This window comes from Eumetopias jubatus, unplaced genomic scaffold, assembly GCF_037043125.1.
Source record: "Eumetopias jubatus isolate StellerSeaLion01/CBP00866 unplaced genomic scaffold, mEumJub1_p1.0 scaffold_10, whole genome shotgun sequence".
In the NCBI taxonomy this organism is placed as follows: Eukaryota; Metazoa; Chordata; class Mammalia; order Carnivora; family Otariidae; genus Eumetopias; species Eumetopias jubatus.
Window position 1 is genome coordinate 13388237 of NW_028274816.1, and position 22910 is coordinate 13411146.

A 22910-nucleotide genomic window follows, 5' to 3' on the forward strand; every position below is an offset into this window, starting at 1 on the left:
ACCTAAGGACAAGGAAAGACTTCTCAAACAAAAAATCACAAGCACAAAACATCAGACCAAAAGCTGGTACATTTAATTACATCAAAATTAAAGTTTTCTGTTCCATGGAAGACACCATAGGCAATGTTAGCAGGCATGGGACAGAATGGGGGAAGGTATTTGCAACATCTGAAACCAGGGATTAACATCAGGAAGGCCTGCAAATCAAAACAAGGGTACTTCCCTAATAGAGAAAAATGGGCTGAGGTTTTAAATGGCAATTTCAGAGAATGAACTTTCTACATGTAACAAGCTAGCCCATGAAGACACACTTAAAATCATCAGCAATCACAGAGTTGCCCTTTAAGATGACAGGGGGACCTCACTGTATCTTCATTGTATGAAACCGGCAAAGGGCAGGTTAGGAAGCTGGATAATGTCAACTGCTGGGTAGGGGGCGAGGGTACTAGGCTCTCTCAGGGCTTGAGGAAGTTGGGTAGAGTGTAGCTTTCATGGCCTGGAGAAAAACGGGGTGCCGCCACTCACTTAGCAATCAGCTCCTGGTTCTGTACCCCAGAAGAACTTTTTTTTTTTAAAGATTTTATCTGTTTATTTGACAGAGAGAGAGAGAGCAAGAGAGGGAACACAAGCAGGGGGAGTGGGAGAGGGAGAAGCAGGCTTCCCGCTGAGCAGGGAGCCCGATGCGGGGCTCGATCCCAGGACCCTGGGACCATGACCTGAGCCAAAGGCAGACGCTTAATGACTGAGCCACCCAGGCGCCCCTCCCAGAGGAACACTCTTACAGGTCTAAAAGGGACATGGCCGATGACATGTGTGGCATTATCTGTAGTGGAAAAGAAGGGGTTGGTGGCAAAGGGGTTTGGGGGTGGGGTCCATCACTGGGAGAAGAGAGTGGGTCCCTACTGTGGACACACAGCAACATGGATGGATCTAAAAACACAGTTCTTAGTGAAAATAAAAGAAACAGAGGTGGTATTAACACAATATCCTGTACACGAGTTAAAAACAGCAGCATGCAAAATAGTGTTCATTTTGGGGAAAAAAAATGGATCAGAATGGGTGCCTATGAAGGTCAGAGAATGGGATTGGGTATAGGGATAAAAGGGAATAAATAAATATACAGAAGAATGAGATCAGCCTGACACACCACCCGTTTACCTTTCCCCCTCCTTGTTCACCCTCACCCCAAGGCAAATTCCCAGAAGTAATCGTAGGACGCACTGCCCCGTGACCTTTCCCTCAGTTTAATTTAGCCTTCACACTGTCTTTTTCATGACTGAGTAATATTCTGGCCAGAATTTAAAATCATTATTTACTGTTGAGAATTGAGGTGATTGCTATGTCTCCCCTAAGTAGCAGCAACTGTCCAACCTTGTCAGGGTGGTGTTTCTCCAGACACCCCCTCCCACCACGCCCCACAGGGCTGCTTTACGACATTCACGGGCCCCTTCCCCCGGTAACAAAAAAGTAAAAATATATATTTTTTTACTGCATTGGTACAATGATGAATATAACCCAGGGTGGACTCATAATTATATACTTATCATTAGTTTATTCATTTTTTCTTCTGAATTTGAAAGATTAAAATTAATTTCCATGGGCCACTAACCTTCTGGATAAGTTTTCTCTGCCTCATGAGTTATAAACGAAATCAGAGGCCCAGCCTGGAGGAGAACACAAGACTCCACCATGATAAACAGATACGCTAGGACCCACACTGGTTTCCACCCGTCTTGATGAAGGCCACACAGACCATGCATGGGGCAGAGGCAGAGGCGTGTCCTGGTAAGTGCTTAACAATGAGCTCAGTGAGGGGAAAATCCCTGGTCTATAACATTTGCTTATTTTATTTTTTAAGTAGGCTCTATGCCTAGCGTGGAGCCCAACGTGGGGCCTGAACTCACAACCCTGAGATCAAGACCTGAGCTGAAATCAAGAGTCGGACCCCCAACCAACTGAGCCACCCAGGCATCCCAACATTTGCTAATTTTAAGTTATCGACATGACATCACTGAAGAGAAGCTGGGAAGAAATTCAGAGTAGCTCGCCATTATGTAACATTTCCACTATACAGATACAGTAGTCATGAGAAACTTCAAGAACATACCTGCTGGTAAAATGTAGTCAAATATTTAACCAGTGATGAGTTTTAATTACCTTTGCTTTTAACATCATCTATTTATGTTTTTATAATTTAATGAGTGATCATGGCAGTTTGTCAACTGGCTTGCAAACATTTCTGAAATTTTAACAATCAGCTCTTGCAAGTGGGCACAAACTGCCTCCAGCCAGTCATTTGCTGAGGGACCTACCACAGATGGTGTTCTGGGCCCAGACCTGGACAGTGACAGAAGACTACATTTCCCAGAAGCCTCCTCTCCCAGAACCCGCCCTCTGCTTCGAAAGCTGTTACCATGGAGATGGGCTAACAGATGGCACGGGCTGTCCTCAGAGGGGTGAGGAGGGAGCAGAGGACCTGAGGTAGCTGGTGGCAGGGTAAGAAGTAGGGTGGAGGTGGGAAGGGGTTTTTTTTCTGATTGGGGGCTTCCAGCCCTGATCTTTCTGGGGAAGGCGTGTGTGTGTGTGTGTGTGTGTGTGTGTGTGTGTGTGTGTGTGTGTGTGTGTGTGTGTGTCCATGTGTGTGGGAGGGATTGCTGCTAAGGAGGGGTGCAGAAAAGGGCCTGTGGGGTGGGGAGGGTCTCTGGGCAGGGTCTGTCCTCCCCAAACTGGGCTGTAGCGGACAGGGCAGCCTGGTGTGGGGAATACGTGTGGCAGGTTCGGGCCCAGCTCCACCTCTGATAAAGGTGTTCTGTGACCTTGGGCTCGGGGCCCGTCTCAGTGCCTGTCACAGCTGTAACCCCCTGCTGCCCACAGACACCTTGGCCTTCTCCCCACACCCTTCTTTACTTACCTCTCCCCTCCCCCCACCTTGTAGGGCTTCCCTATGTCAGTAGGCCCTGAAGTGTGTGGTTTCCAGAGCCATAAATATATGGGCTCAAACTCCAGATCTGCTACTTAATAGCTCTGAAACCTTAGGCACTGCACTTAACCTCTCTAGGTCTCAATTTTCTCATCTGCAAAGTGGGTACCAAAGCAGTGACTGCCTCTTAGAGTCTGTAATGGAAGAACTCAGTTCAGTGTCTTATCGCCTTTACTTCTCACACAGGACACTTCAGCCCTGACACTTCTGGTCACCAAATGTGTGGGGGTTTCTCCCCACACCAAGCCATTCTCTGTGACCTCTGTCCTGTGGGCCGACACAGGGCTTGGCCTGACAGGCTATGTCAATCCCCACACACCTGCCCCTTGTCCAGGTGCCTGGTGGCAACCTGCCCTTGCCTTCTCCGTGTCTCGGTTCCAAGTTTGGTGATGTTACCTTTCTTTCCTTCCTTTTTTCTCTAATCCCTACCGCATTAGTGTCACTTGCCATAAAGGGAAAATACTGTTGAATGAATAAAATAAATAAAGCAGCGTTGGTAAGTTTGGGCCACATGCTCCAGCCCTGACCATAGCTTTCAACCTGCCGCCTGCTCTGTCTTTGTCTTAGCGGGAGATCTGCAAATGTCAGAAAGGTGTTACAGACGTGCTGGCACCAAGCAAGACTTTCTGCGTGATGGAAGGAGAGTTTCAGAGGGGCTTGCTTCCCCCCTCTAAACCGCCTCCCAGAGACACAGGTGGTCTTGGTGGCAGAAGGGGGCCATTCTGAGTGCATTTCTCCTTCCCACGGGGACTCTGTCTCGAGACAGCCGGGGACGTGCTGGGATGGAGGTCCTGAAGGAGAAAGTGGAGGAGGAGGAGGAGGCCGAGCGGGAAGAGGCAGCCGAGAGGGGCGAGAAGGTTATGAGGCCCGTGGAGATGCGGAGGGAGGAACCACCCATGACGCAGGAGATGCTCAGAGACCTAGAGAAGAAGCTGTCAGAGATTGAGATCGTCATCCCGGAGCAGCCCTCGTGCGTGTCAGGGGTGGGGGTGGGGGTGGGGGTGGGGGTGGGGGCGGGGGCTCTGGGCCGGGTGGCCCTGCGGAGAGTCAGACCAGGGCCAGGCAAAAGAAGAGCCAGATAGAATAGTGGCTCCAGGGTTGGGAGGCAGGATTGGATGTAGAGGGAAGCAGATTTGAGTGAGGGCTCTGCTTTCCATCTGCCTGGGCTGAGTCCCCTCTCTGCCCCTCAGGAGCTATGTGACCCCAGGCGAGTCACTCAGCCTCTCTGGGCCTCTGTTCCCTTCTCTATTTAAAAGGGCACATGATAATAATGCTATCCCTTCTGGGCAGTTGTGAGGAGTACATGAGGAAGGGATAGAGCCAGCTACGGTGGGCGGATGGTTGGCTCCCTGTGAACCAGGCCTAGCCTCACCTGGGCTAATGCCTCCCCTCTTGCGGGCACAGGATCATTACCAGGGACACTTTCGACATCTCCAAGCTCCCCCTCTCCTACCAAAGCAACACGCTCAAGGAGGAACACTTGCTGCAGGTGGCAGACAATTTCGCCCGCCAGTATAGCCACCTGTGCCCGGACCGTGTGCCCCTCTTCCTGCACCCGCTGAATGAGTGCGAAGTGCCCGTAAGGCTGGGTTGTGGAGGGGAGGGCAGGGGCCGGAGAGCAGAGGGTGGAGGGAGGTGGGCCAAAGCTCGTGGGTCAGAGCTTATATCTGGGGATGGCATAAACTCAAATGCCAGTGGGCCCCAGCAGGCTCGATGTGAATCACCCCGGGGGGCTTGTGGTGGCCTGGAGACCCCACGTCCCACGAAGGGGCGGCTGGACCCCTGGCGCAGTTTCCAACCCCCGACACCAGCTGTGTCCCAGGAAGGGCAGAGAAATAAGATGAAATGGACCGGGACCTGAGCACTGGCCTCCTTCCTTCCAGCCCTGTGACCCAGGCACGTCCTGAGTCTCTCCGGGCCTCAGTTTCTCTCCATCAGTAGATGAAATGGCAGAGGATAAAAGCAAGGTTTGCAAAACAGCCGCCCATAGGCTGACAGGGACTCACAGCCTGTTTTCCTTGGTCCACATGGTGGTTTTTAACATTTGTATGAGCTGCCAGCATGTGAAACTCAGCGACTCCCATACAGGTCCCCGCTCCCCACTTCTCTTGAGCCGGTAATCCCGCATGCGTTTCCCCTGCTGCAGTCAGCCGGCCTGCCCGGGTGGGGCCCTGGGAGCTCCTGTGCCGGCAGGCCTTCCTCACATCTACAGGGAGACCCTGGAGGTGCCGTTTGGGACCCCAGACCACAGGGCCCCGGGGGGACAGAAGCCCCTCGAGGGCCCTGGTAGCACTAGTTCTACCACCCTGGGTGGCAGTCGAGAGCCAGACAGACCAGTGCTGCTATTGCCTGTGAACCTGAGCAAGTCAGCTCACCTCCCAGAGCCTCAGTTTCCCCACCTGCCAGTGGGCCTGACATACAGGGCCGTTGGGGTGTGAGGAGGTGGTGCCTGGTCCGGCAGCGCTCAGTAGGGCACAAGTATGAATAAGAATATGAATAAGCTGGAGGGGTGTTGAGGGAGCCCTTTCTCCAACTCCTGAGGCACTGAGGGGAGCCTGAGGCCCAGAGAGGCCTAGAGAGCCGTCTCCACTCCCTCCCCACCCAGGGCCCTGGCTTCCAGGGAGCACCGGCCTCCCCCAGGTAGAATGCCCTCTCTGGGGCCTGTGGTCTCTCCCCTTGCAGAAGTTCGTGAGCACAACCATCCGGCCCACGCTGATGCCCTACCCCGAGCTCTACAACTGGGACAGCTGTGCCCAGTTTGTCTCAGACTTCCTCTCCATGGTGCCCCTGCCTGACCCCCTTCAGCCGGTAAGTGCCACCCCAGGCTGCATCCTTAGGCCCTTGAGGCTTAGGATGAGAAGCCAGGGAGGTAGGGAGAAGGAGGCTCAGTGAGGCTCAGGCCACAGCCCATAGTCTATCTGGTCTGAGTCCCTCAGAGCTCACCCCCCACGGGGGTGGGGAGTGGGGAAATGGGCCCAGAGAGGGATGGCCACTTGCCTGAGGTCACACAGCAAGCCTGGTCTCCTGGCCCCTACCTCTTTGCCTCCTTTGCTTCCTTCTGCCTTCGGAGTCTTCCTTTCAAGACTTCAGGAGATGGGGAAAGGAGAGAGGGGGAGGACCCTGCTGCCCGGGTCCCCTGGCCCTATCTTTGGCCTTCTGTCCAGCTCAGTCTGTTTCCCAACTGAGAATGGAGGGAGCAAGGGAGAAAGGGATAGGTACACAGTGGAGAGCTGAGAAAGGGAAGAGAAGGAAAGGATCAGAAAAGAAGGTGAGGAGGACTTTGGAACAAAAACCATTAAATGATCAATCAGAGAGCATTAGACGAGAAGCTTCCATCATCCAGAGGGTCTTTCCCATCAGGAAGTCCATGGCCACTAAAAATTACAGGCAAATGTGGAATGTATTTTCTACACACGGGCCGTGGCTCCCCTCCCATTCTTAGCAGGCTCCCCAACCTGACAAAGCAGGGGAGCCCGGGGAGGGGTGGGGGTCCAGCCTGCGCACTGGCCCTAGTGCCCAGCTGCTGGCTGGTGGGGAGGACGGCTGGGGGCCACGGGGCTGGCCGTACTGACCAGCCGTCTGCGGCCAGCCCTCGCACCTGTATTCCTCGACCACGGTGCTCAAGCACCAGAAGGGGAACTGCTTCGACTTCAGCACGCTGCTCTGCTCCCTGCTCATCGGCGCCGGCTACGACGCCTACTGCATCAACGGCTACGGCTCTCGGGACCTGTGCCAAATGGACCTGACGCGGGACGTGTGCCCGCTCACCATGAAGCACAAGGAGGTACGCGGGGCTCGTGCTGCCCTGGGAGGGCGCAGGTGCTCTGCTGGAGGGAGGCACCAGGGGGGAGTCTTGCTCCCTCAGGTCCATTGTCCCAACTCCTGTCCCAACAGGAGTTAACTCCTTATCGCCGTGCGTCCCCGCGGCTCCCGGCCATGCGCCGAGCACCTGCAGGCTGCCCCGGTGGGTCTGTCCCGGGCACCTAGGCACACAGAGCCCAGCTCTCCAGACCGCTGTCCCCCATTCCCTTGTCGTACCTCACCTTCAGCTACCGTTCCCCACGGGGTGCATGCTGTCAGTGCTGCATGGCTTGTCTTACTTCTGTCAGTCTGGCCCACATTCACCCGACTTGTGGGATAAAAATCCACGCAGCCGCTTTCATGTAAGGAAAAACCAGACAAATAGACAGACATTTTTGTTTGCTCCTTTTTCCCTCCACCCCCTCAATTTAAAAGCCCCCCTCGCTTTAAAAAAAGCTTTATTTATTTATCTGAGAGAGAGTGGCGGGGGGAGAGGGGCAGAGGGAGAGAGAGAATCCCAAGCAGACTCCCCACTGAGCACAGAGCCTGATGCGAGGCTCAATCTCAAGACCCTGCGACCATGACAGCCAAAAACAAGAGTTGGACGCTTAACCCACCCAGGCATCCCCTCAAAAGGCCCCTTTTTAACAGCAAAAAATTATCACCAACCCTCCAGCAGGTGCAGGTCGTGTTTTTCTCTCTGCTGACCGACAGCCCTGAAATGGCCAGAGGCTGCTATGGACACAGGAAACACTTCTTTTAAAAAAAGATTTTATTTATTCATCTGAGAGAGAGAGAGAGCACGCATAAGCAGGGGGAGAGGCAGGCAGAGGGAGAAGCAGACTCCCTGCTGAGGGGCGCTCGATCCCAGGACCTGGCGATCATGACCTGAGCCGAAAGCAGATGCTTAACCATCTGAGCCATCCAGGTGCTCCAAGAAACACTCTTAAATTAATTTAATTTTAGGAATCAAAAAGCAACTTTTTGCATTTGAGAAATAGCCACAGTACAGACAAAAATGCTGTTTGTGGACTGGACTGACTCCAGGACTCTGTGATCAGAGTCAAGCCCCTGGAGGTGTCTGCATCTCAGGGCAGATGACCCAGGGGCCTGGGGCATCCAGCAGGTTGCAGGTGCAACTGTGTCACACCTGGGTGAGCACCCCGGGGGCCCTGGCGCAGGTGCTCTGCTGGAGGGAGGCACCAGGGGGGAGTCTTGCTCCCTCAGGTCCGCCTCCCCCAGGAAGATGGAACAAAACCTCACTACGTTTGGCTGCACTGTGAACTCACACATGGGCCTCTTACATCAGCCAAAATTTTAATAACTCAAATGATATAATAGCCACTAGATGCCGAGAACTTTCGGGTTTATAAACCACTTTTGTATCCATTGACATGGTTGGTCCTCCCAATAGCGCTCTGTGGTGGGTGTTATCACTCCTATTTTGCAGACGAGTATGTAGAGATTGACAGAGAGATGGGACAACGTGGCCGAAGCTGCCCAGCTGGTCGATGGAGACCCACGGGCTGAGGCCCCACCTGGCTGACTCTAAGCTGCAGAGATTCACCATTTTCCCCTCCTCACTATCACAGGCCCCCGTGACATCTGCAGCCTCTGTGATGTTCTTCCCTGGACACTTTTCTTGCCACCTAGCACACGTTTGTATGCACATGCACGCACACACACATGCACACAGGCTTTCTTCTCCTTCCTAGCCCAGCAAACTCTAAGTCAGCATGTGAAACCCTCCAGTGACAGAATCTGGGGAATCCAACTCCCGACAATTCGCCTGCTTTCTAGGTCAGATCCAGACTGTAGTTTGTAAGGGCCATGGGCAACAAAGGGGAGAAAATCACATCCCCCCGTCTCTGCTGTGCCTGGCACCTCACATGGGCGTGTTCCTGTCTTTGCTTCTCCGAACAAGCCTGGGGAGAAGGTTCTTACTGGTCCCATCCCATTCTACAGAAGGGCCTGAAGTTAGGTTAGTGGGAGCTGAGACTCCTGCATTTAGGGCCAGAAAGCCTGTTGGGGGTGGGGTGTTGCTCCAGAGCAGCTGTGACCTCCTGGTCTGAGGGGCGGGCGATGCAGGGCGGCTGATCCTCTTCCTCTCGTTGGGTGACAGGTGGTCCAGGAGGAAGAAAAGGTACCACCTAAGAAGTACGCCATTAAACCGCCCAGAGACCTGAGCAGCAGGTTCGAGCAGGAGCAGGAAATGAAGAAGCAGCAGGAGATCAAAGCGGAGGAGGAGAAGCGGCGGAAGGAGGAGGAACAGCGCCTCCTGGTGGGTCCACATCCTCAGCCCCTGGGCTCAGCTCCCCAGGAGAGGCGGCTCGCGACTGACAACTGACACAGGTTGCGGAGGGGATGTGTTCGTGGACCCCAGGTCCAAATCCCAATCCCCCCTCCTCCGTACCCTGCCATCCCCCCAACTCTGCCCAGCAATGTGGGGATCTCTCACTGGTGGTTAGCCAGCTTCTGCGGTGGATTTCTAATATCAGCTCTGTTTCCTGAGGCCACCCATTCATTCTATGCTGGGCTCTGATATTCTCCTGGTTCCAGACTCTCTCCCTAAAGACCTACCTGCAAACACTCCCCATCCATCCTCCCAGCTCTGCACCCTCCCCTCCATTCTCCCGGCTCTCCTTTCATCCATCCATACTCTCCTCTCTTCCCCTCTCCCACTCTTTTCCTCCCTCCCTCCCTTTCCTTTCCTTCCATGTAGTATTTGCTGAGCATCTCCTCTCGTCCAGGCTCTGTGGATGTAATAATGAACAGGACACAGTCACCCTTCTTCCGGAGGGAAGCAGACAAGGAAGCCACACAGTGCCCCCTACCTTCCTTTGGATAAAATCTCACCCAGAATGGCAATGCAGAAAGCCAGTAAATCCCAGATACTGTAGGGCTCCAAAGGGCCCAGTTTGTAAACTACAGATAAACTCAGACTCTCCCACTGTATCAATAAGACGGCAGGCTCAGAAGCTGGGTGATGTCCTCAAGGTCATGCAGCCAGCCAAACCTGCACCCGGGACCAGAACTCAGCTCTCCTGCTGGTTTCCCCAGCCCTGGGGAGATGTTTGTGCCCCTGGCACCCCCCCTCCCACCCATCGGCCCATGGTCACCCACCTTTCCTGTGCAGGAGGTGGAGAAAGCAAAGATCGACCCCTTGCATGGCCTACGGGTACACGCCTGGGTCCTGGTGCTGTCGGGGAAGCGTGAGGTGCCTGAGAGCTTTTTCATCGATCCGTTCACGGGGCGCAGCTACAGCACCCAGCATGACCACTTCCTGGGCATTGAGAGCCTCTGGAACCATAAGAACTACTGGGTCAACATGCAGGACTGCTGGAACGGCTGCAAGGTACTGGGCCTGGGGCGGGGCGGGTGTGACAGGCAGTCCTGGGGTGGGGGTGGGGGGTCCCCGGTGCGGTGAGCTGGCTGCCACAGAGTTCCAGACTTTCCCCATAGCTGAGCCCCATAGCCCACTCCTTTGTCCATACATAACGATCTGAATATGATTAGTGTCTCTCTTTTGATGTGTGTAGCCTTATAAAATGTGGATTGTTAGTTTGTATGAATGATTTTTTTTAAAAAACAATGTATTGAAGTGCAACACACATGCAGAAAAGTGCACTCATCCTAAGTGTACATTTCAATGAATTCCCATAAATTTATATATGCATATACACATACAATGTGTCTATGTGTATGCATACATATATATAAAACTCAGTCCACTTAACCTACATTAGAAATACACGCACACGTTTGGGGGAGGTCATAACTGGACACAAGAGGGCTTTCGGGAATGTGGGCAATGTGTTATTTCTTGATCTGGGTGCAGGGAACCAGGGTGTGTCCAATTTACGGAAATTCATTGAGCCGTACACCTGAGTTCAGGTAGGCTGGATGAAAGGCAGGTGGGAGCCCCACCCCACGGAAGAGACATTCCCACCTGCCGCCTCCGCGCAATTCCTCGTGTGCCTGCCTACTTCCCTCCTCCCCGGCACGGGTAAAAACCGTGAGGCGGCCCTTTTTCAAACCCTCCATTTCCCTGTCGCGTAAAATCCTGCTGACTTCCATCTGCTCTGAACACTGCTTGCGACGCTCCCCTGACCATGCAGGATAACCTCCACACCCAGGCCTGTCTCAGGCTAGAGAGTTGTCAAGTCTCACGGAGAGCAACAGCAGGATTTCTTCACGGGGAGTCTGGACGATGGGGTGGGCCTCAGTTTCCCTGTTGAAATGAGGAGGATGGGCGTGGGCTCTCGGAGGCTGCCAGGAGCCGACATTCTGCTCCTCCGAGACCCAGGCCCGGGTCCCTCCTCTACTCTGGGTGCGGCTGTTCCTTGTGGAACAGGAGGGGGTGTGCTGGCTGTGGGGCGCGCTCAACTGGTCCTTCCCCCATCAGGACTTGGTGTTTGACCTGGGAGACCCTGTGAGGTGGGAGTACCTGCTCCTGGGGACAGATAAGGCCCACCTGTCTATGGCTGAGGACGAGGAGGACGGAATGAATGATGATGAAGATGTGGAGAACCTGGTGGGTCTCAGCGGTGCGGGGCCGGGCAGTGGGATGGGGCTTTATACCCTGTCCCGCTTCAGGCCAACCTGACCAATTCCCCACCCTGTGTATGTGTATTGGGGGGTGGGGGGATGGGCCAGAGAGACTGATTATAGATTCCCCAAAGCAGAGGGGCCTGGACCATGCTCTCATTTTATATAGATGGGCAAACTAAGACCCAGACAGGTCCACTGACCTGCCCAGGACCCACCCCCCCCCCCCAGTGGGGTAGGGAAGGGCTGGGGACTTGCATCTGGGTCTCCAGGCCCACATAGAGTCCACCCTGGTTGATGGTTGCCCTGTTTCTGTAAAGAGCAGGTCGCCAGCAATAGGGGTGCTAAGACCTTGACCACAAGCCCTGGGCTCACTTCCAGGCCTTCCTGCATAGCCACCGTGGTCCCCCTCACATGCTTCCAGGCTTTTGTCTGTCCTCTCAGCCCTTCATTGGCCTTGGGCCTTCCCCATGGCATCAGCATCCTTCTCCTATCTCCTAGTCGGGAGCCCTTCCAGGAGGTCCCCTCGAGAACCTGTGCCTGGGGGTCAGGGGCCCAGAGGCCTTAGCTCTTGGCTATGACATCTTGGGCAAATTCCCAATCACGGAGAGCTTCATCATACATCATCTGTATGTAAAATGGGAGGGGGGGGGTTGGCGAATGGGATCAATTATATCCACAGGAACAGGACCAGGGGTATCAGGTGGCTAGAGTTGCCTTAACCAAGTGCCACCCACTGAGGGGCTTAAACAACAGAAATTAATTTTCTCATGGTCCTGGAGGCTGGAGGTCCAAGATCAAGGTGTCAGCGTGCTGGCTTCTTCTGACGTACCTCTCCTTAGCTTGCAGATGGTTGTCTTTGTTTCTTCACATGATCTTTCCGTGTGTCTTAATCTCCTCTTCAAGCAAGGACACCAGTCACACTGGATTATGGCCCACCCTAATGACCTCATTTTAACTTTACCTCTTGAGAGATCCTATCTCCAAATATAGTTACCTTCTGCAGTCCTGGGGCTCAGGACATGATTAGGGGGACAAAATTCAGCCCAGTAGGCACTTAACCTGAATTAGCAGGAGCTTAGCCTGAATTAACTTGTCCAAATCTTTACAACCACCTGGTGAGGGGGGTGTTAGTATTATTGTTTATGATTATCATCATCCCGTTTTACAGATGGGAAGACTTACACACAGAGGGGGGGAAGTAACTTACCCAAAGGTCAATGGCCAGTGAGTGGCAGAGCTGGGGCTTGAACCTGAGATCTGACTGGCTCCCAAGGCTGGGTTCTGAACAGTGACTCGGTTCTCTATCCTTCGGACAGCTCGGGGATAAAATGAGACCATTGCTGTGGGGAGCTTGATGCAGCGTCCTCATTTCTGGAGACCAGAGAGCCTCCCTGGCAGTAAATCTCAGGGCACAGGCGCCCCCTGCTGGCCTCCAGATGTGAGCAATGTTTGTGGAACAGTTTTAAATTGGGAAAAACTCTTCGAGGTTTCTGTGGACCATTTGTGTAAAGCGGGCCTTATTTTACAGATGGGCAAACTAAGGCTCAAAAAGGAAAACAAAACCAAAAAAACAGTAGCAAGGCAGTGTCTCAAGTGGTTTATATACGTTCTATCAGTTAATCCTCCCCTGGGTCTGGTTAACAGGTAGGAAACAGGCTCGGGGCTGTTGCGGGACTTACTGGCCCAGGACCCCTAGCTGGCGTGGGCTGGGTCCTGGAGGGTGGGGCTTGGGGGCACCTGACTCCAGAAGCCTCTGTCTTAAGGAAGGACCTGTGGCTGTGCCCGGTGCCCATGCTGACTGACCGAACATTGGGCATGCAGGGCAGGGGATGGCTGTCCTAGTCAGGTGGGTCAAGGGAGGGCTCCTGCGCCTCCTCCCCTTCCTCCCTACCGGGTCAGAACTGCCCGGGACCTCTGGCTCCCCTGGGGGAGCTGACAGCCACCCGTGGCTTGGCCCTGGGGGGCAAGACAGAGGCTCTGCCTCTAGCTTCCCCTGCAAGGCCCAGCCCTGACAAGAGCCTGCCCCCTCCCCACCTCTCCCAACAGGGCAAGGAGGATGAAGATAAGAGTTTCGACATGCCATCCTCATGGGTAGAGAAGATTGAGATCTCTCCGGAAGGTATTTGTGCATTTGTATTCCCCCGCCTCCCCAGGACCAGTTCAGGGGGAGTCAGCAGAGGCTGCCCCAGCCCCTCATTTCCACTCCTCCTGCCTTCTGTTGCACCCGGGTGCACCCTGGTCTGAGTGGGGACTCTGTTCCACCTCCTTCCTGCCTCACGCACTCAGCCCTGTGGCTGAGGGCCTGACACGGGTCTGGTGTGCAGGAGGGGGCTCGGTTAACCTGAGCTGGGTGATGGGGTGTGGGTAATGAGGGAGGACCAGGACATGGTCATTCCCCTCACCAGGAGGAGGCCAAGCAGCGTAGTACCCAGATGGCACAGGTGAGTGGAGGTGTCAGGACCAGGGAGGAGCGGGCCGAGAAAGCAGCAGGGCAGCGACACTGGAGTTCCATGCCGGCATCTACTGGCTGTTGAGGCTCCTGTCTGGGAGTGCCTTGGCCCACAGGGAGGGCACAGGCTATTCCAACTGAGTGGGAAGAGCTAGAGAGGGCATCATGGGAACCAGGGGAGGAGCACCCAGCCCAGCCCCCTGCTTTCGGGGGGGGGGGTGCTGGGCGTAGGTGGGCAGGAAGGGCTTCCAGGAGGAGGAGGAGTCTGAGCTAAGTTTTGAGGGATCAGAAGTCAGCCCAATAAGGGCAGGAGGGGATGGTGTTTCCGGCAGAGAGAGCTACCTGGGCAGAGGCTAGGCAGTGAGTGAGTGCCGTGGTTGGGCACTGCTCCTGCACTCAGGCTCAAACCTGAGAACTGCCCCAGGGCAGGAGCTACCCTGCTGGCCACCTCCCTCTGCCGCCCTGGGGCGGGCCTAGGGCCCGGAGGAGTTTAGCGCAATGATCGGATGAGCGGCTGGGTGGGGTCGGCCCTCCGGTCCCCCGATGTGGGGAGGAGGGACCCCAGCCCACTCTGTGTCTGCAGTGTTCGAGACCCGCTGCCCAAATGGGAAGAAGGTGATCCAGTACAAGAGGGCGAAGCTGGAGAAGTGGGCACCGTATCTCAACAGCAACGGCCTCGTGTGCCGCCTCACCACCTACGAGGACTTGGAGTGTAAGGCAGGCAGCCCCGGCTGCGGGGGCAGGAGAACTGGGTTCCCCAGCACTCTGTGTGACCTTGGGCACGTCACTGCCAGTCTCTTGGTGTGAGTGTGGGCCCCACTGGCCTCCGTGTGCTGGGAAGCGCGGGGGGAACGGAGGCTGGGGGAGCTGGCCTGGCTGCAGCAAGCACCGATTGGGCCCCACAGGTACCAAGACTTTGGAGATAAAGGAGTGGTACCAGAACCGGGAGGACATGCTAGAGCTGAAACACATCAACAAGAGCACGGGCCTGAATATCGACTACTTCAAGCCAGGCCATCCCCAGGCTCTGCGTGGTGAGTGGGCCCCACTGCCAGTCCAGCTGGGAGCCCAGGATGTGGCAAGCAACAGAAACCGCCCCACCTGCCTAAGCAAATCAGATGTGTGGGAGGTGAGGGGAAGCGCAGAAAATCCAGGGAAATGTGACAAATGTCCCTCCAGGAAAGTCAAAAACCAGGGCCACATGCCCATTCTGTGGTTAGGGCTGGGCACACAGTAGGGGCCACATTTAAAGGGGTCAGAATGCTGAGCAACAAAACCAACAAATGTCCCCACGAGGGCGATGCAGAGGGCAGAGGTGTGGCCATGAGCCCAACAGGCAGGGAAGTGAAGGAAGGACATGTCTTGAGAGAGAATCGACAGCCTTAACCAAGGATGCACAAAAGAAAAACATAGTGTCAATATATATCTTAAAAAATGATCAATCTCACTTGGTGGTTGAAATATAAGGAAGGAACGAAGGAAGGAAATCGGTAAGGGACCGTCTCATAAGCCTCATGTTGCAAAGATGACAAAAGTAGTCTCACAAGGCATGAGCAAAGCAGCAGAAGGCTGTTCCCTGGCCCTACTGATGGGACAGCAAATTGGCGCAACTTTTCTGGAAAGCAGTTGGGCAAAATAATAATAGCTTTAACATATGTACGTTTTGGAGAGCCCGGGGGGCTCAGGTCATGATCCCGGAGTCCTGGGATCGAGCCCCACATTGGGCTCCCTGCTCAGCAGAGAGTCTGCTTCTCCCTCTGCCCCTCACCCCATTCATGCTCTCCCTCTCTCTCTCTCTCAAATAAATAAATAAAATCTTAAAAAAAATATATGTATGCTTTTTGACCAGCAGCGCTACTGCCAAGAATTTGTCCCAAGCAAATAATGGGCAAGAATTTAAAAATGCGGGCGCCTGTGTGGCTCAGTTGGTTAAGCGACTGCCTTCGGCTCAGGTCATGATCCTGGAGTCCCTGGATGGAGTCCTGCATCGGGCTCCCTGCTCAGCGGGGAGTCTGCTTCTCCCTCTGACCCTCCCCCCTCTCATGTGCTCTCTCTCTCTCACTCTCTCTCTCAAATAAATAAATAAAATCTTTAAAAAAAAAGAATTTAAAAATGCATGCTGCAGATGTTCACCACTGTATTGTTTATAATAACAAAAAGGTTAGAAACAACCTAAACACCCAGCAGTGGGGCATTGGTTACATAACTCCTGCTCATCCATGAGCATTCATGGACAATGCCTTCCCCCTGGGGCTGGGGTCGTGTTCTCCAGCTAGGGGCCAGCGCGCCTGGTCTCACTGCGCTGACTTTCGGGACCCCGCCTCCCACCGCAGTGCACTCGTACAAGTCCATGCAACCTGAGATGGACCGCGTCATGGAGTTTTACGAAACGGCCCGTGTGGATGGCCTGATAAAGCGGGAGGAGACACCCAAGACAATGACAGAGTATTACCAGGGACGGACTGACTTCCTCTCCTACCGCCACGTGGATTTCGGGGAGAGGGTCAAGAAGTTGGCTCTGAACAGCGCGGAGTCAAACCCCCGGCCAATGGTGGTGAGCTCTCGTTGGGCCTGGGGACAGGGTGCCCACGCTCTCTGGCAAGCTAAGGTCACCCTGGGATGGGGACAGCTCCAACTCTGGAGCCGCATCTTTCCCAAGGGCCCTGTCCGGTTTTACAGTCCTGAGGCTGCCTGATGCCAGACTGCGCCCTCCGCCACTGGGCCAGGAGTGTGTTATTTCCTTACTATTATAATAAGGCACACTCAGAAGGGTGTCTCTCAAATATTATCATGTCTTAATAGGTTTGGTTTGGGGAGACTTTTCTAACTTATTTGAAGTGTGTGTGTGTGTGTGTGTGTGTGTGTGTGTGTGTGTGTGAAGGTAGAATCCCTGTGTCACTCCCTTAACATTAAATTGTGCACTTTTTTCTCCACATCGTTACAAATGGATGGTTTGGCAACTGTGTTTAATGGCTCCTATATACCAAAGGAGCTCTTCCTAGCAGTAAGGAATGTTTAGTGATACAGCAGGGTGCCTGGAGGGGTGGTGAGCTCCCCATCTCTGGAGTTGAGCAAAGAGACTCCTGTGGAGAGAGCTAGAGAAGAAATGCAGCCCCACACAGGGCCGAGGTGGCCGGGCCACGGGAGCCCGTTGTCTGGCTAGGAAGGGCTGCTTCACATAAACTCCCCCAAAGACCCCAGAGCCCAGTGTCCCTGAGTGTCCTTTACTTCCGCCCTCAGGGGCACACACAGAAATCCCCTTTCCCACCTCCCATCCTATGATGTTCTGGCCTCCCAGAAAATCACAGAGCGGTTCTCCCGCAACCCTGAGAAGCCCGCAGACGAGGACGTAGCCGAGCGCGTGTTTCTGATCCCGGAGGAGCGCATCCGGCTGCGCTACCACTGCTGGGACGACCGCATCACGGCCTCCAAGCGCGAGTTCCTGCGGCGCACAGAGGTGGACAGCAAGGGCAACAAGATCATCATGACGCCCGACATGTGCATCGGCTTTGAGGTGGGCCTGGGGGCTGGGCCAGGCAGGGTGGGCTGGGGCGGGCGGGGAGAAGGTCCCGGGGCCCTCTGTGCTGTCCCCGCAACTTGGGAACACTGGGATGGAAACGCGTGGTTCCCAGCCCGGAAGTTCACCTCCGCTCCGTGGGAAAATCAGGAGCTCCCATCCGGGGACCCTTGTCTCTGCAGCTCCTTTGAAAACCTTCCCCTTTCCTACCAAGAAAGACCACCCAGCAGGCCAAGACGACTCCTTATTGTCCCTTGCCCCCCGGTCCTGGACAGAGCCGTCCCCAGGTCCCGGGACCAACACTGGAGTAGGAGAGGGTCTTAGTCCTACCACCTCTGCGGGGCTGGCTTTCCTCATTGAAACCCTCTCGCTCCCACCACATTCCTTAGTCCCTCTGAGCCCCCAGTTTGTCGTCTTTTATTATCTGTGTTGTTATAGATGAAGAAACTGAGGCCCAGAGAGGTTAAGTCAGTTGCTTGTTGTCACACAGCTAGAAAATGGCAGCGGGAGATTTGAACCCAAGCAGTCTGGCTCCAGAGTCCGCCTACCACCTTAGCCATTGCTGTGTCCCCCATCACTGTGTCACTGTGCTTGTTGTTGTCCCAGGTGGAACCCATGGAGCACACCAAGAAGCTGCTCTACCAGTACGAGGCCATGATGAAGCTGAAGAACGAGGAGAAGCTGTCCAGACATCAGGCCTGGGAGTCGGAGCTGGAGGTGGTCCCATGGGAGTGTGGGCAGGTGGGAGATGGCGAGGGTGGAGGGTGTCTTAACCATGCCCTCCCCCACTTCCTGATTCAGGTGCTGGAGATCCTGAAGCTTCGAGAGGAGGAGGAGGAGGTGCACACCCTGACCATCTCCATCTATGACGCCAAGCGCAATGAGAAGAGCAAAGAGTATCGGGAGGCCATGGTGAGCCTTACTCCCTGGCCCCGGCCTTGGCTTTTCCTGGACCCTCCCCCCGCACCCCCCAGTCCTCCAGGGTGGTGAGGATGATTAGGGACTCTGCCAGGAAGCCCTTTATAGGGGATGACGCTCCTGATGTCAGTGTGGTCATCCATCCACAAGGTCACCCTTGTGGTCATCCTTGCTGAGTGGCCATTTCTCCGATGAACACCAAAGAGCATGCAGGATCCAGACCAGGTCTCCCCCACACCCCTGCCACCTCCAGGGGTTATGGCCAAGCCAAGGCCTCTACTGCATGGGGACAGAAGGAAAATCCTGTACCCACCTCCACCTAGGCCTCCCCTCAAGTTCAGGACCTGGGCCTGTGACCCCAGCGAGCAGACTCTGGCCACAGCCTGAGTTCTCGGGCACCTGCAGCACAGGACATCTGGGTTACACCCTCAAGCTGCAAGGCCCAGCTGGGGTTTTCAAGGCCAGCTTCTAAATCCCCTACACCAACCAAGTAGAGATTTCTAAAAATAGTTTGGGGTTGGCGTGGCAGGACAGGGCATAGATAACTGGTTCTCAGACTCCCGGGGATGGGGGCTGACCCGCCCATCTCCAACCTCACTGGCCCCTATCTGCCGACACAGGCCATAAGGCGGGCAGTGAAAAAGGAGGGGGGCTTTACTGGCAGCTTTTGATTTAACATTGCTATAACCACCATTTATTACCATTTATTGCTCAAGCATCTGCCGAGCGTGAGTGACACGCTGAGGCTCAGGCAGAGAGACGTGAATTCACGTAAGACAGAGTTGGCTATGAGGGACAGCACAGAGGTCCCCTCTGATGCCTAGTCCCAGAGGTGCCAGGCTCCGGGATCTGGATTTAAGGCCTCGTGTGGGGTCGTCACATGTTGCGGAGCTGGTCTGGGGGGTCTCTGCAGCCTGCGCTGGCGCCCTGACTCTGCCGACACCGCCCACAGGAGCGCGTGATGCACGAGGAGCACCTGCGGCAGGTGGAGGCCCAGCTGGACTACCTGGCCCCATTCCTGGCCCAGCTCCCTCCGGGAGAGAAGCTGACGCGCTGGCAGGCCATGCGGGTCAAGGACGAGTGCCTCAGTGACTTCAAGCAGCGGCTCATCGACAAGGCCAACCTCATCCAGGCCCGTTTTGAAAAGGTGCAGCCTGGGCCCCCCGCCTGGGGCAGGGGAGGGAACCTCCAGGTCCGCAACCAGAGAATGGACCCGGGGCGGTCTGCTCACCATCTCCAACACTTGGGAGGGACTGGTGAGGGGATGAATATTATCAGTGCTCAGAGTGGCCAAAAGGCAGAGTTGTCCTTCCTCGTCCTTGCTTGTTGGGAGGAAAGGTAGATGGCAGGCTGGATGGCATGGGTGGGTGGATGGCAGGGGGGTACATTACAACAACTCCTAGTCTTTGTCCCATTTCTTTCCGCTACATACCATGTGATTTGCACGCATTATCCCACTTAATCTTCACAACAAGCTCTATGCTGTGCACCAGGGGCGTGTAATGCCCTTCATTTGCAGACAAGCTCCGAAAACATTAGAAACTTGTTCACAAGGCCGTCTCTGTCTTGAGCCTTGCTCCTCCTGGACACGATATCCCTCTAAACATGTCCCCACTGGCTCCCACGCAAGATATTTTGTGGCCCCCGCCTCTGCCGCTCTGGCTCCTGTGGGTGGTGGCGGCGGGGCCAGCCCTCCTGAGGCTGTCCGGGGACCAACAGGATTTCGGCAGGCAGCCTGGGTGAGGGCCAGCCCTCTTCAACCCCACCTGCTCTCTCCTCCCCTCATCCGCAGGAGACCCAGGAGCTGCAGAAGAAGCAGCAGTGGTACCAGGAGAACCAGGTGACCTTGACGGCCGAGGTCGAGGACTGGTACCTGAGTTACTGCTCTCAGGCCATGTTCCGCATCCGCATCCTGGAGCAGCGGCTCCACCGGTGAGGGGGAGCGGAGAGCCGGGAGAGGACCCTCGGGAGGCTGGGGTGGAGCTCTGTGAGCCCTCACCACCTCCTGTTCCTCCCTCTGATTTCAGCCACAAGGAGCTGGCCCCGCTCAAGTACCTGGCTCTGGAGGAAAAGCTCCACAAGGACCCACGCCTGGTGGAGTTCCTGAAAGTCTTCGTCTGATGCTCGGCCGAAGCCGAAGCTGCCAGAGCAAGAACCCGCCTCCACGGCCTGGCCCCTGTGCTCTCTACAGCCAGCAAATGACCGTCCCCTCCAGCGCCTGACCTCACTGCCACCCCGCCTCCCAGCAGCCCTGTCTCTCCTGCTTCTCATGACTTTCCTGTAAATAAACACACTTTCCTTTCATTCTTTTTTATTATGTTCAGTTAGCCAACATATGGTACATCATCAGTTTTTGATGTAGTGTTCAACGATTCATTAGTTGCATATAAACACACTTTTCATTTGCCGTCCATACCTCATGTTTCACAAGTTCTAGCGGAGGCTTCTTCTCCTTCCCTTCTTTATCTATAGCCTGAGACTCCCCCGGTCCCCACCCACCTTGGCCCCTTTCCTCAATTGCTCCCTCTCCTTTGGAATTCTCACCATTGGAATGTTCAGTCTTTGCAGCCCCCCTGCAGATGGTCCCATGGCCACCTTCAAACAACTGGTTAGATCTCAACAACGTGGCTAGGGTGGCCCAGATGACAGAGGGTGAGTGGCAAGGCCAAGGTGCATGCTCCAGAACTTGGGAGCTCCACATTAGACTGCAAAGAACAGCATCCCAGCTCTGCATCTTACCAGCCACTATTTAGCCATCTGTGAAATGGGATGGTCCTGTTGTTGTCTTAAATAAGACTTGTAGGGCGCCTGGGTGGCTCAGTCGGTTAAGCGACTGCCTTCGGCTCAGGTCATGATCCTGGGGTCCCGGGATCGAGTCCCACATCGGGCTCCCTGCTCAGCAAGGAGCCTGCTTCTCCCTCTAACCCTCCCCCCTCTCATGTACTCTCTCTCTCTCTCATTCTCACTCTCTCAAAATAAATAAATCTCTTTAAAAAAAAAAAAAAAGACTTGTAAAGCAGTGAGGACCGGAAATGGCACGTAAAAAGCACTCAATGTTAGCTTAAAAAATGGCCAATAAACACATGAAAGTGTCAAACTCATTAATCAACCGAGATATAAAATGCCACCACACACCCACTAGTATGCATAAAATGAGTAAGAGTTGGGAGGATGAGAAGCAACTGGAACTCTCAAATAGCTTTCCCAGTGGAAGGGTCAATCTATACAACCCCTTTGGAAAACTGGCCATATCTAGTAAAACTAAACTTTGGCTCAACAATTCTGCTCCTAGGTTCTGCTCCATCCACCCATCCATCCACCCTCCCCCATCCATTTCTTCATCCATCCATTCAGTGAACAAGAACGATGAACAACTCAACCAAGATGCACATATACATCCACTAAAAGGCATGTACTAGAATGTTCATCGGCAGCAGCGGTATTAGTACCAAGCTGGAAACGACCCAGATGCCCATCAAGAGTAGAAGGGTCTTGAGACATATTTGGTTGTCACAACTGGTATGAGAGTGGTACTGGCATCTAGTGTGTAGGGGCTGGGTGTGCTGCTAAACATCCTGCAAACATCTATAAGGCACAGGACAGCTCCCTGAAAAAAAAGTGATCTAGCCTAAAATATCAGTCATAGGTTACACAACATGAATGAACTATAACCACAAGGAGTAACACATCGGATTCCTCATATGCAATATCAAAAGATCCCAGATACAGAAAAGTACATGCTGCATGAGTCCATTTATATAGAAAAAAAAAAAAAAAAGCAGGCAAATTAATTAACTGATGGCATCAGAATAGTTGTCTCTCTTGGGGTGTAAGGGAGCACAATGGGGGCTTCTGGGATGCTAGGAATGTTCTTCTGGACCTGAGCATGTTCAGTTTGTGAAAACTCACTTTTACACTTACGGTACATGCCCTGTGGGGTAGGTGTATTATACTTCAATATGAAGGGTTTTAAAATGCTGATCCTGAACCTAATCAAGCTTTAACTTCCATTCAGCAAAAAATTCAGAGGGAAAGAAACAAGGTAAATGACACTAGCAGGAAACAGTGAGACAAAAATCATAATATAGAGCAATCTACAAGGTAAAAGGCCCAATCAATCTCTTCAAAAGATCAATGTCATTAAAAAAAATGGGGGACTGAAACAGAATGAGCTTAAAAGAGCCAAGTGTGGTGAATATTGTTTGTTTCCTGGTTATGAAAAAAAAAAAAAAAGCTTTATATAGCTTTTGGGGATGATTGGGGAAATCTGGACTGGATTTCAGAATTCGGTTTTCTTTTGTGTGGGGATACGACGGTTGTGTAGGACAAGAGCCTTATTTTTAAGAGGTACATGCTCAGTATTTCGTGTCATTTAGGGGTAAAATGTCTTGATGTTGACAACTTCCAAATCGCTCAGAGAAAACCCCTACATGGTGCAAAGCAAATATGGAAAAATTAGCAAGTGTTGGGTTATCCACCAGGTGGACTGTACCATTAAACTATTATACATCATCGTAGAATTCTTTCAAGTTTCTCTGTGGAGCTTTTCACAATGAAAAGTTGAGGGGGAAATACAGAGTGGACAGGGTTGATCAGATTTTATTCTGCTAATCTAGTTCTCTTTTGATAGTGCCCACATATGTCTCTCGACCCACTCCCCAAAAGCACAACGTGAGGGGTGAACCCTCTGCCTC

General features: G+C 53.8%; 1 protein-coding gene across 4 annotated transcripts; it reads left to right on the forward strand.

Annotated features, from left to right (window-relative positions):
- The first annotated feature begins 874 nt into the window (after positions 1–874).
- DRC7 (dynein regulatory complex subunit 7) lies at positions 875–20502 on the forward strand. 4 transcript variants are annotated; one of them, XM_088027399.1, is made up of 19 exons: positions 875–1785; positions 1859–2496; positions 3548–3950; positions 4385–4559; positions 5663–5788; positions 6570–6764; positions 8904–9062; positions 9918–10136; positions 11187–11315; positions 13379–13451; positions 14365–14493; positions 14687–14815; positions 16115–16335; positions 17080–17295; positions 17905–18015; positions 18100–18210; positions 19169–19363; positions 20009–20148; positions 20244–20502. In XM_088027399.1, the coding sequence occupies exons 3-19, from the start codon at positions 3763–3765 to the stop codon at positions 20335–20337; spliced, it is 2610 nt and encodes an 869-aa protein (XP_087883525.1). In that variant the 5' UTR covers positions 875–1785; positions 1859–2496; positions 3548–3762; the 3' UTR covers positions 20338–20502. The 4 variants fall into 4 exon arrangements, with proteins under 4 accessions (XP_087883525.1, XP_087883526.1, XP_087883524.1 ...); XM_088027400.1 differs by having other exon boundaries at positions 1862–2496; XM_088027398.1 differs by having other exon boundaries at positions 875–2496.
- Positions 20503–22910: the final 2408 nt, after the last annotated feature.

What these genes read in the sequence shown, in the direction of transcription:
- DRC7 (XM_088027398.1), top strand. Translation starts at nt 3,763, where the DNA reads ATGGAGGTCCTGAAGGAGAAAGTGGAGGAGGAGGAGGAGGCCGAGCGG. An exon ending in TGCCTGACCCCCTTCAGCCG is followed by an intron (nt 5,789 to 6,569) that starts GTAAGTGCCACC and finishes GTCTGCGGCCAG; the next exon opens with CCCTCGCACCTGTATTCCTC. An exon ending in AAGAGTATCGGGAGGCCATG is followed by an intron (nt 18,211 to 19,168) that starts GTGAGCCTTACT and finishes CACCGCCCACAG; the next exon opens with GAGCGCGTGATGCACGAGGA.